This window comes from Cryptomeria japonica, chromosome 7 (assembly GCF_030272615.1).
Source record: "Cryptomeria japonica chromosome 7, Sugi_1.0, whole genome shotgun sequence".
NCBI lineage: Eukaryota > Viridiplantae > Streptophyta > Pinopsida > Cupressales > Cupressaceae > Cryptomeria > Cryptomeria japonica.
The window spans coordinates 143,095,717-143,107,856 of NC_081411.1; the positions used below are offsets into that span (position 1 = coordinate 143,095,717).

The 12,140-nt window shown below is 37.3% G+C and overlaps 1 protein-coding gene across 1 annotated transcript; it reads left to right on the forward strand.

The window, feature by feature from the left end:
• The first annotated feature begins 6,123 nt into the window (after positions 1 to 6,123).
• Positions 6,124 to 11,677, forward strand: LOC131060350 (uncharacterized). The gene is made up of 3 exons (XM_057993528.2): positions 6,124 to 7,995; positions 8,038 to 9,989; positions 10,366 to 11,677. Exons 1-3 carry the CDS (start codon positions 6,129 to 6,131, stop codon positions 11,665 to 11,667), a joined length of 5,121 nt encoding a protein of 1,706 aa, XP_057849511.2. The 5' UTR covers positions 6,124 to 6,128; the 3' UTR covers positions 11,668 to 11,677.
• The last annotated feature ends 463 nt before the right edge of the window (positions 11,678 to 12,140 follow it).

Below are 12,140 nucleotides of genomic sequence, written 5' to 3' on the forward strand. Positions count from 1 at the left end.
AAGCGAACAAAGTTGGAGAACAAGGCTGTGAAATGTATCTTCATCGGGTATAGTTATGGTGTGAAAGGATACAAGCTTTGGGACCCTGTTGCACAAAATGTAATTCACAGTAGAAGTGTTATTTTTAGAGAAATTAAGTCTCCTTCTATTACATTGCAGCCAGAACAGACTAAAAAAGAAGATGTGATTCAACTTCCTTCTACACCTGAAAGAGTTGAATCGAGACCCCTAGATAGGCAAGAATTTGAGGAGAGCTTGTCTAGCTCTGAATCTTCAGAAGAAGAGGAAGAACCTCCAACTCAGCTTGTTCGAAGGTCTACAAGACATAGACAACCACCTGAAAGGTATTCACCTGATGATTGGAGATGTATTTTTGCTTTGAATACTAGTGTGGATGAACCGAAATCTGTAGAAGAGGCATTAGGTATGAATGATGCAGAATCCTGGAAGATTGCTATGGAGGAAGAAATGGCAGCTTTGAAAAAGAATGATACATGGGATCTTGTACCATTGCCTGAAGGACGAAAACCTGTTGGTTGTAAATGGGTGTTCAAGAAAAAGATTGGTTCAGATGGAAGCATTGAGAAGTATAAAGCAAGGTTGGTTGCAAAAGGCTACTCTCAGGTTGAGGGTGTTGATTACGGTGAGATATTTTCTCCTGTTGCAAAAATGACGTCCATTAGATTTTTGCTTTCTATTGCTACTGCTTATGATTTAGAGGTTGAGCAAATGGATGTGAAAACTGCTTTCCTTCATGGTGATTTGGAGGAAGATATTTATATGACACAGCCGGAGCACTATGTGGTGAAAGGAAAAAGTAATTTGGTCTGTAAATTGAAGAAATCTTTGTATGGCCTCAAACAAAGTCCTAGGATGTGGTACCAGAAATTTGATACATATGTGTTGAGTTTGGGATTTGAACGTTCTAAATCAGATCACTGTGTTTATTATAAATCTTATGGTGATCATTTCTTATTCATTGCATTGTATGTTGATGATATGTTATTCATTGGTAAAGGGAAAGGTATGATTTCAGAACTGAAGTCTCAGCTCGCTGCTAAATTTGAAATGAAAGATCTTAGTGCAGCAAAGCACATCCTTGGGATGGAAATTAGAAGAGATAGGGTGAACAGAAAGCTATGGCTAGGCCAGAGTAAGTATGTGAATTCAGTGTTACAGAGGTTCAACATGCAGAATTGTAGACCATTGAGTGTTCCTTTTACAGTTGGAATGAAACTATCTATTTCAGATTGTCCTACATCCCCATTGGAGATGGAAGACATGAGCAGAGTGCCTTACCAAAGTGCGGTTGGAAGCTTGATGTATGCTATGGTCTGTACTAGACCAGACATTGCCCAAGCAGTGGGAGTACTTTCTAGATATATGTCTAATCCTGGTAGAGTTCATTGGGATGCAGTCAAAAGAGTCTTCAGATATTTGAAGGGTACTTCAGAGTATTCTTTGTGTTATCATGGTAATTCAGTTGGAGACATTACTTCCCTTGATATCCATGGTTATGTGGATTCAGATTGGGCAGGTGATATTGATAGCAGAAGATCCACCAGTGCTTATGTGTTTACTTTGTTTGGTGGTGCAATTAGTTGGATGAGTAAGCGACAGGCTGTGGTTGCTTTATCCACTACTGAAGCAGAGTATATGGCAGCTACTCATGCTTGTAAAGAGGCCATTTGGCTTAAGAGACTGTGTTCGGATATTGGAATAAAACAAGGTACAGTGACAATTTACTGTGACAGTCAGAGTGCAATTAGCCTAGCTAAGAACCCGACATTTCATGCCCGGACCAAACATATTGATATTCAGTATCATTTTGTTAGAGATATGGTCGAAGATGGTAGGGTGAAGCTGGTTAAGGTGGAAACTTTGATGAATGTTGCAGATGCTTTAACTAAGGCTGTGAGCACAGAGAAGTTCAGATGGTGTTCAGAGTCTATGGGCCTTATGGCCCCTAGCAATTGATTCATTGTGTTGACATTCCCTTCCGCTCATGAAAGGTGTTCGACAAGTGGGAGATTTGTTGGGAAAAATGGTGTCTCAACCTTGCATTTATGTGAGGTTACTATTTATAGTAAGTTTTCATTTAAGCACGAAATGGTGCGAAACTCTCCCTGAAGCTTCTGGTTGGCTAGATAAGCATTCTGGTAAAGTTTCGTCGCAAGGTCACAGCTAGTTTTGAAGATATTAAAGTTTTCGTCTTGGAGGGGTGCAATAAAATGTTTAAATTTAATTTTGGGGACTTTAGAGGCTCTGAAATGCCCTGAAAAGTGGCCATAACCGGTGAAGCAGGTTACGAGGTGATAGAGCACTTCGCGAGCTTTCCGGCGCTTCAAACGGTTCGTCAATCGGACACCCGGTTCTCAAGTTATGGCCTCCGGAAGTTTGTACTCCTGAAATAGGAAAAATAATTTGTATTGAATACATAAATGAGCTGTAAAAGGGAGCGACACGTGTTGATGTGTGCTTTAACATGTCATAGAAGGGAGATAAGGTCGGCTACACCTTATTGGGTGGTTTTAGCCCATGGTTTTGTAATACCGTTTGACGGTTTCTTGTATTGTATCTCCTATTTATGAGGTGTGTGAGATAGAGGTTGTGTGTAAGAGTCTTATGGCTATTGAGTTGCCTCTGAATCTCTGATTAGTGATACTCCTGCGAAGAGCTTGCTCTACAAGTATTTTGTAATCTGTTTTTGATTGCTGAATAAAATATTGAGCTGCTTTTGGAGGGTGGGGTTTTTCTCCCGAAAGGGTTTTCCCCATGTAAATCAGTGTGTTGTGGTATGAATGCTATTATATCTATTTCTATTTTCTGTAACTGTTGTAATGATCTGAAAAAGTTTTGCATTACCCTCCTCTCAAGGTTAGTGTAGGAAGTTGTTTCCGCTACTTAACTTCCTTACATTTGGCACCATGGTCATGAGCTAGAACCACGGTGCCCTAGTCCTGTGAATTAGGACTTGGATTTGGGGAAGAAATAGAAGAGAAAGTGAAAATGCAGGTTTGTAGGAGGTGCATGAGTAGAATCAAAGAAGGCATCAGGCATCAAAAGACTGAATGCCAAGGTGATGTCTAGGTGACGACAAAATTGTATGCGAATACAATTTGTGATGCTATAGGTCCAAATCCATCATGTTCTTATATGATATGTATTGTTGTTTATTTATCATTTTTTTCAAATTCACCTTTAATCATGACAAGAGTAAGAAAACTTTTTTCACTTCTTCAATGTTGGGTGTTTGAAATTAGACATGGAAGAATACTTGATCTACTCTTTCATCCTCTAACAATTGAAATAAGTGATCATTTAGAAGGACTTTGATATTATGATTTAGATGAGAAGGAAGCCCTTGCCACACAAATGTATTAATGTCATCCCTTACATTCAAAATGGTTTTTCTTGAAGTGATCAACTACGAGTTCCCTCTCCTTATCTATATTAACATTATTCTTTCTAGTCACATCCATATTGTTGACTACACATATTATGCTACACTTATCATTGTGGCTGCATCATGTTAGCTTTAGTCCACTCAAACAATTTATAAGCATGCTCACACTTTTCCTCTTTTATATTAGGGCATTGGAAGAAATGGGGTCAAGATCAAATGAATTTGGCCTCTATTTTTTAATTTTTAAAGCACATTATAATATACTCATTATCATTCAATAATAATTCACTTGGGCTAGATCATTACCAAACCATAACGCAAATACATTATGATGTGTTTGCATTTTCCTTTTGATTGACCAAATGACCAAAAAATGTTTAAGGCCACTTTTTAGCCCTCCAATTTTCTGCACAAACTCTTTATTCTTATTAAAAAAATAGTTAACATAATGTTTTTATGAATTTTATAACTTACCCAACTGGTAGTCAACATGAAATTAAGCAATAAGGGTAAAATGTAAGGGTATCTTTAGCACTATTCTCCAATTTCATTTTTTATCCCAAAAGCGATAACTTAGTAATCAAATCAAGTATTGACGTGGAATAGTTGACATATAACACATGTGCCTTATTCGATTCTGAGTATTTGTCTTGTAGTGATATAGATCCAACACCCATTTTTCTTGATCCTTATCTTAGTTCAAACCATAATTGTATATTTTTTACCCCCAAATTTCTAAGATCAAATTTAATTATAGATCCAAATCGACTTGATACCAGCTAGTTGTTTCTCATTGGCTCAAGCACAAAATATTTGATTTTGATATTAGGGAGTTGTGTACAAGGATAGGCCCTTATATATTCTAAGCATCAATCATTAGATTAAAGAAGTATCATTTCATAACATCATCATTCAAACATCTAGGAGAATTACATCAACATCTAATATCATTGCAACAACATAGAAATTTGTAAATTATTGATCCAAATGTTTGACTAAGGCAAAACTTAGAGCATGCAATTTAACTCTCATGTCTAACAAAGTAAGCTCAAAAAATGTCTTTAGGAACCATCATGTTCAAACACATGTACATAGATTTGTAAAGACTAGAAATACAAGGATCAAGGCCATAACAAAATAGAATTATAAATATGAAGTCAAATTTGTTGTTGTGGGTTACAACCTAAATATAGTGCAAGTCATCTCTAAGTGTCTTGGAGCTTCATTATTGGAGATTTGATAACTAGAGCTAGGAGTGAATTATAAATTACTAAATACAACAAAATATCTTCATATCACAAACAAAAATAAATACTTTAATTTTATTTATCATATTTAAATTAAGTATTTATATTTCAACTCATTAATTTAAAATAGTTTTAAAGATATTACTTAATTACATTTACTCATGCTAAACTAATAAAAAAAATAGTTTTTAATTTTTTTACAACAAGTACAATAAGATTTGAAATTCTTTTTGTTGTTATCTTTTTAGATAAGTTAAGTTATAAAAGGTACATTTTTAATATCGCCATAATCTAAATTTAAAAATATATTCTATTTATTCAAATATTAATATAAATAATTTTAATACAAATATTTTTTAAAAATCAAGATATTAGTTTTAAATTATTTTTTATTTAAGAATAGTTTTATAATTTAAAAAAAATAAAATTATTTACACTATATCATGTTCTATACCTTATCCTCTTTGTAAAATACTTTAAATATAAAATTTTAATTTTAATTTTTTCTTTTTTTTCTAATTTTATTTTTTAATTTTGATCAAACTTGAATTGATTAGCTTATATCATAAAAGCCACAAACAATGAACCTTATTCTATGTACACCTTATATTTCAAAGTTCAGGGGGACAACAATTATTGTCATTGTGGATGACCATATTCTTGAATAGTGTCACAATAAGTTGCCCATCAATAGACTTATTTTGTATGTTTTTGAATTGTGATGGTTGTATAGAAAATATCTCAGCATTCAACAACAAGTGCATTAAATATTAACAATTTCTTAAGTTAATTGTTTTCATAGATTGTAAAAACATTCTGTACAATTTAGAGTTTTAAATTAATTTGCATTCATTTGTATTTAATTTTGTACATTTTAAAATCAATTTGTTTATATTATAAATAATTATCACTAATAAAAACAATTTTTACTTTCTACAATTTTAGTATCCTCCAAATTAATTATTCAAAATATATTTTTTATATAAAATCAATACAAAGAAATTAAATCAAATTAAATAAAATATATTTTAATATCGCCAGAACCATTGCACCGTGTTCTATCAGTTAACTCGATAGACAAACAACTAGGAAAAAAATTTATCTCAAGAGAAATGGTGGGGTAGGGACTTTTCTCATCATGATCTTTCTCAGTTTCCCTTTCTTCTAACCTTTTATCCAGCACTTAGTCAAAGAGAAGAATGACAAACATTATCAAATGGTTAGATGTTAAAAGTAATAAAGAAAATTATGAGCAAGGATATTAGTTTCTTAAAACAAATCACTAAGTCTGATATCTCAGTGGTGGACGAGGCTAGCGATTCGTAGGTGATCCCAGGAGCTTTAGTTGGAGCATAGAAATTTAGCATACGCGATCAATTCTATAATTGAATTTGTCTAATCTCTGTTTCGATCCGCTATACTTAACTTCGGTCCATTTGAGTATGAATACAATGGAGGAGAACCTGTCTCAGTTTATGGCCATTTCATGTGAAAAAGCAGATGCAAATGAAGTTGTGCCGCAATTCCCTAAATCTGATGACTGGTTCACTGCCAATTACAATCTGTTTAGGGTGATGTGTATTGTTCCCGACAAGCAAGATTACAGTTATGTGGAAAAGGTTCAACTCCCTGAAGATGAAATTTTGGGTCTTTGTAATAAGCTTGTCCCAGCTTCTGCTACTTCTTACTCAGGAAACCCACCTCGAATCCGTATCAACTTCAAAGAATTCGATAGGTTATATTTATCCGCCATGGGATTCTATGGAGATAAGAAGATGATGATTGAGATCTTCCACAAGCAATGCCTGGTGGGTGATTCTGTTGTCTCTGAAATGAAGCTTGGCCAATTCATGCCTGGTCTCTATGTGATCGTTCCGAAAGAAGCAACTGGCACTTTGGTTGCTTTCTACTGGCACGAAGGGGAACATTTCAAGGAGGCCTCTAGAAAAGATGTCTCCTGCAATTTCATCAGGTATCTGGTAGAACTATGTGATTACATATATGTTTGTGTGGAAGGGGAGTATAATTTTGGCGCCTTGGCTATTGCCGCTGCAAAATCGCCTTCAAAAGTGAAGTGTACCCAGAAAATGGAAGTAAAGAGGGTGAAGAGCTCTGAGAATGACATGGAACTTCTGCCTGGATTTAATGTGAGGGTCGCTTGGAGAGTGAAGCTTGAGATGGCCTTGCCTCTATTCTGCGAGGGGTACCACCGCTGTTGTTTGCTCACAGCAGAAAACAGAGCTCCAAGAACAGAAGTGATGGATGTGCAAGCATCAGAGTTTGATCACATTTACAATGGATGGTTGTTGGAGTCCAGAGTTTACTACTCTAAATTGAGTAATGAGCATTTCCTCAATCTCCTCCAATGTTGCTACCGAGGAAAGTACCAGAAATACCTCGAGTGGAAGGACTCTTTCAAACCTGGTGCTCAGTTAGGCATCATGGCTGACAAAGTGAAGGAGCTTGAAAGATGTTTTCTCAAAATTCTTCCAGAATTCTGCAGCCACGTTCTGCTTTTCATACGCAAGGAATGGAGTGAATCAAAGGCTAGAGACTACATGGACAGGTATGATCAACTGCATGGAAAATTTTCCATGATGTTAGCAGGAGAGGACGGGCGAGGGGATGCTGATCGCAGGGTGCTGATGGATGGATCTGACATCAGATTTATTTGTAATGGTTTTGAGCATAGGATTACCATTCAAATCTTGGGTAAAGGTAAGCCAACACTTTCCTTTATCACTTACGAACAAGAGTTAAGTGTCAGGTGCTCAAGTCAGTGCCCCTGCTCCAGAAGGATTGATGGAACAACAAAGTTCCTACCCTTGAACTCATCTAAAAACTTGCTTCTATCGGGTGATAAAGTTAAACTTGTCAAACTGGGTGAAAATAAGAAAAATGAAATGGAAGGAACTGTTCAGCTTCTTAATAGTAGCGGATCTGTCTTGGCAATGCGTAGTTGGGTAGAAAATATGGTTCCCGCTGAACTAAAAAATCTTGAAAGAAATATTGTTTTCACAACCTTTTTATTGAGTTCTGATTATCCTAAGGCTCTTATGTTTATTGAAAAACATCTGGAAATCGACAACCTACAGACCCTGCCAGTTGAATTTAAGAACCGGGTTAACCAGTTCCAGCATATTGATGCGAATCCACTTACAATTGATCCACAGAAGCTCTTATCCCATAAGAAAATTACAACAGTGTGTGACCAAGTTTATAAGAAGCAAGAACATAAGTTTCTGGAAAGCGTAAAGGAGAACTTGTCAAGTGTACTCTTGAGTCATCAAGGTGCTAAGGACCAAGAAAAGAAGCCATTTATAAACCTGCGGGACGCTAAAGGTATGGTAACGAAGTTTTTGGGAATGGAGAAGGACGCTAAAGGTATGGTAACGAAGTATTTGGGAATGGAGAAGGATAAAGAGGAGTCGGAGGAAAGGGAGAAGCAATTCAAACCAGCTGAGGATAAATACATACAAGAATTGAAGAAAAACATGCCAAAGAATAGAGAAGGTACTTTAGTGACTAGGTATATTGAAGAAGTTGCTGTTATTAAACCACAATCAAAATTGAAGGTTAAAGTTTCAATTGTGGAGGACCAGAAGTCGACCATTGTGTGGAAAGCACAAGAGCTAATAGCACTGAAAAAGGACATTGATGAATTGAACAGCAATTGTGAGCATCCTATTGTCCCAACATGTGGCCAATCATTTGAATTGGTAGCCATCAATCGTGAACAAGAAAGGTTAGTTAAAGTTGTTGCTCTAAGGTCCGGAGTAATGATTGTTTTTATTGAAAACTTCAACGATCATTCCCTGTATCTGTACCATTGTTCTAAGATTGGTTCCGACATAAACATGAATCGTCCTTTTAAGACTTTTAGGAGGTTGTTCGATTTATTGGCTGTAGATGAATCCTCCCGATATATGGCTCTCTATGAAAAAGTCAAATGCAAGATTGGAATCTATAAGTTCAATGAATCATTTAGGAAGGTTGACCCGACTGGAGTTGAGGTTCATCTAGAAAAATTTACAGGAAGTAGCATTATTACATGGATGCATTTAATTCCGGGGAAAATGGAGTTACTGATTATTGACAACACAAACAGAGTGAGGTTGGTGGAAATCCATGAGAATCCAATGGTGAAGCCAAATAACATTTCACTTTCTTGGTCCCATCCTATTTCAAAAGCATGTATTTCTCCAGATGGCTTTTTCCTCATTGTTTTTAGGCAGTCTGAAGATGATGGCACAGACAAAAATCTTCCAAACGTTGGTATCCAGTTGGAAATTTTTGTTTTAGGTGATATGATGAGCCACTTGAAGACCATCCATTTGAATGCAAATCCAAAAAGCAATGTGTGTGATTTGGAACAGATGGGGCTAAAAATTACAAACTTCGGATCACAAAGTCACCTTGTACTGTATAACTATGCAGATTCTCCTTATTTTCTTTCTTCGCATGTTCTTAAAACTGTTATAGCAGGGGAAGTATCAATGTTGCAAAAAGTACAGAACAAAGAGAAGGAAGTGAAAGAAACAGAAATTGATGGATCATGCTCCTATTTGGGATATATATACCACATATTTGATAAGTTTGGAACTACTCCTGCCCTGTTTCCAGAAGATAGGAAGAGCATCATGTTCAAAGTTGTATTAAAAAGCATCACAGACCTCTGTAATGGAGAAGCATGCATCAAGTACTTAGAAGCACTATTGAAGAAACTGAGGAAGGCAAAAGAAAAAAACTTTTCAAATATCACAATTGATTTTCAAGCGGACAGTTTGAAGAAATGGACAACAGAATTTGATAGCTTGGATTCAGATGCAACAAATGACAAGATTAACAGGAAAATGGGAGTGTGGGTTCGTTCACTTATTTGCCTTGTGCCCCTTCAAATTGCTCGCGCAGAGAACAATGGAGTAGTGGCTCTCAAGGACGGTCTTCAAATACCCCCTTCCATAAGTATTGTGGATAGCGTATCGCTTGCCAATTCTATACGGTTTGGGCTCTATGATGCTGTTCTAGACAGTTGGAAGGGTAAAATCAAGGTTATATCTTCCATGGGAAAACAAAGCAGCGGTAAGTCTTATTTGTTGAACCATCTCTCAGGGTCTCTCCTTGATGTTTCAGGTGGCAGGTGCACCGATGGTGTCTGGATAACTGTCACCACAACAGAAGAATCAGCAGATGCCCATGCCCATGGAGGCGACAGGTGCTTGTATGTTCTTTTAGACTTTGAGGGACTGGGCAGTTTTGAGCGAACAGAACAAGAGGATATGCCTCTTTCTGTTGTCAATGCTGCTGTGAGCAATCTCACTATATTCAACAAAAAGGTATGTACGTCCCACCATTAAAATTCTCACTGATTCTAATTTGTATGCTACTACAATACATTATGCATTGCGTTGGGTTGAGGGGAGGGGAATAGGCAATCCAAATCTACAACAACATAAATTACTGTAATCCTATTTCACTAACTCAAATGCTCTTTTGCCGCTCTGAGCAACCTCACAATTTTTAACAAAATGTATGTACATCCGGGCACAAAACTCTGACCGACTTTCATATGCACATTGCATGCTGCTACGATACAGTGTGAATTGCATTGTGTTGAGAGGAGGGGGAGAGGCAATCCAAATTTACGAAAAACATAAAACTAGTGTAATCATATTTCACTAACCCACTAGTTTTTAATTCTTGATATAACAGGATTTCCACTTGGACAAGGATACAGAAATTGCTTTCAAGCGCTTCCAAGGTGGTATCAATCTCATTAGCCCGGACGAAAAGTTATTCAAGGGTCTATTCTATATTGCAATCAAGGACGTGGACAGAGATGATGTAGAAGACCTTATACTGGAATTCAGTGACAAAATTTCGCAAATATGTAGAAAATCCGAGGAAAACTTTATCACAAAAATGTATGGTGGGAAATTTGAGATTGCTGCTATGGCTCCTTACAATCGTTCTGATTACTATGGGGACAGTTTAAGTGAACTTGCAGAAACAGTGAAAGAAACAGATTCTTTCTATGATAATGGCTCCACTTTCTTGAGAGATCTAAAGCTTGTAATATCTCAAATTGTTGCTAAAGATTGGACTTCCATTGACAGTAAGCGTGTGGGTCAAATAGTTGACGTTATAAGGAGAAATCTCAAGGTTGCCATCAATATGGGATGTCTTTCTTTTTCCAATGCTGACGATATGCAGGGGCTTGTTAATTTTGATACCCAGGAAGAAATTCCAGATGAACCGGTTGTCGTTGGAGATTTCTCATGCAATACAAGAGATCAGGGCTTATGTTTACTGCCTTCTCATGAATCATCAAAAGCTAGTAGTATTAGAGATGTCTTATGTCAGTTGAGATTAGAACTGGAGACTGTTTTACCCAGAAAAGGGAACAATGGTGAATCGTGGCATTCTGAGTTCGAGAACTTCCTTCGGGCACTGGGAGAGAGAAGGCATGATAGAGTTCAACATTGGGTAAGTTCAAACACGGTAGAATTTTGTGACCACGAAGAGGTTAAAATGTTGCAATTAGAGGCTAGTTTAGGTCTGGGTGAAGTGAAACAAGGTCTCTCCATTTGTGGAGGCAAGTGTTCTGTGTGTTTTTGGAGATGCGTGCTAGAAAAAGGCCATGATAAGTTTGATTCAGCACATTCTTGCATGGGTAGTCATTCATGTACAGAAAACTGCACCTATTGTTTTCGAGACGGTGACGACTCTAGCCTATGTGGAGATTTGGCCGGGCACGAAGGCGCTCATAACTGTAAAGAGAAAAATCACACTTGCGGAGAGACATGTCACTTGGTTGAAATATCCTCCAATTACAATAAGGTATGTTCTCTAGGGCCTGAACACCCTGGTCTGCACAAGTGCAATTCCCCGCAACACGTTTGCAAGACAGCTTGTTCTCTTCCAAGCTGTAACAACCCTTGTGCTGTGCCCATCGAGCCTAATCACAAAGAGCATCGATGCCATGAAAATATTGCCAGAGCAAATGCACTATAAGGGATTGCAAGAGGACATGTGGAGTGGAAGATCACTTCCACGGTTTGGATCCAAACGCAGAGCATTTATGTGGGAATGAACATGCCTGCTCCGAGGACTGCGAATTGCCCGGAATATGTGAAATCTTCACAGAACTAGTACGGCAAACCCTCATTTTTGAAGGACAGAGGGGGACTTTCGAGTATGACTTTGTGTCAGAGCAAAAAGGATTACGGAAACGTTGCTGTATTCCTTTTCCTCCTTTTCAAAGGAATCATGAAGGCCCACATGTTCACACTCTAAATAGTGAATCCGTGCATCATTGTGACACCAGATGCAAGGCTTGTGGGTACTTCTGTAAACTTCCAGTAGCCCACTCTGGTTTGCATGATACTGTGCATGGAAATATGAAAAATGTAAGGTTCGTTTCAGAGGTTGAAGATATCGAGATTGAGGATCGCAAGTACAAGTGGGGAGAGAAAGGTGAGGCTGAG

What these genes read in the sequence shown, in the direction of transcription:
- LOC131060350 (XM_057993528.2), top strand. Translation starts at nt 6,129, where the DNA reads ATGGCCATTTCATGTGAAAAAGCAGATGCAAATGAAGTTGTGCCGCAA. An exon ending in AAACCTGCGGGACGCTAAAG is followed by an intron (nt 7,996 to 8,037) that starts GTATGGTAACGA and finishes AGGACGCTAAAG; the next exon opens with GTATGGTAACGAAGTATTTG. An exon ending in TCACTATATTCAACAAAAAG is followed by an intron (nt 9,990 to 10,365) that starts GTATGTACGTCC and finishes TTGATATAACAG; the next exon opens with GATTTCCACTTGGACAAGGA.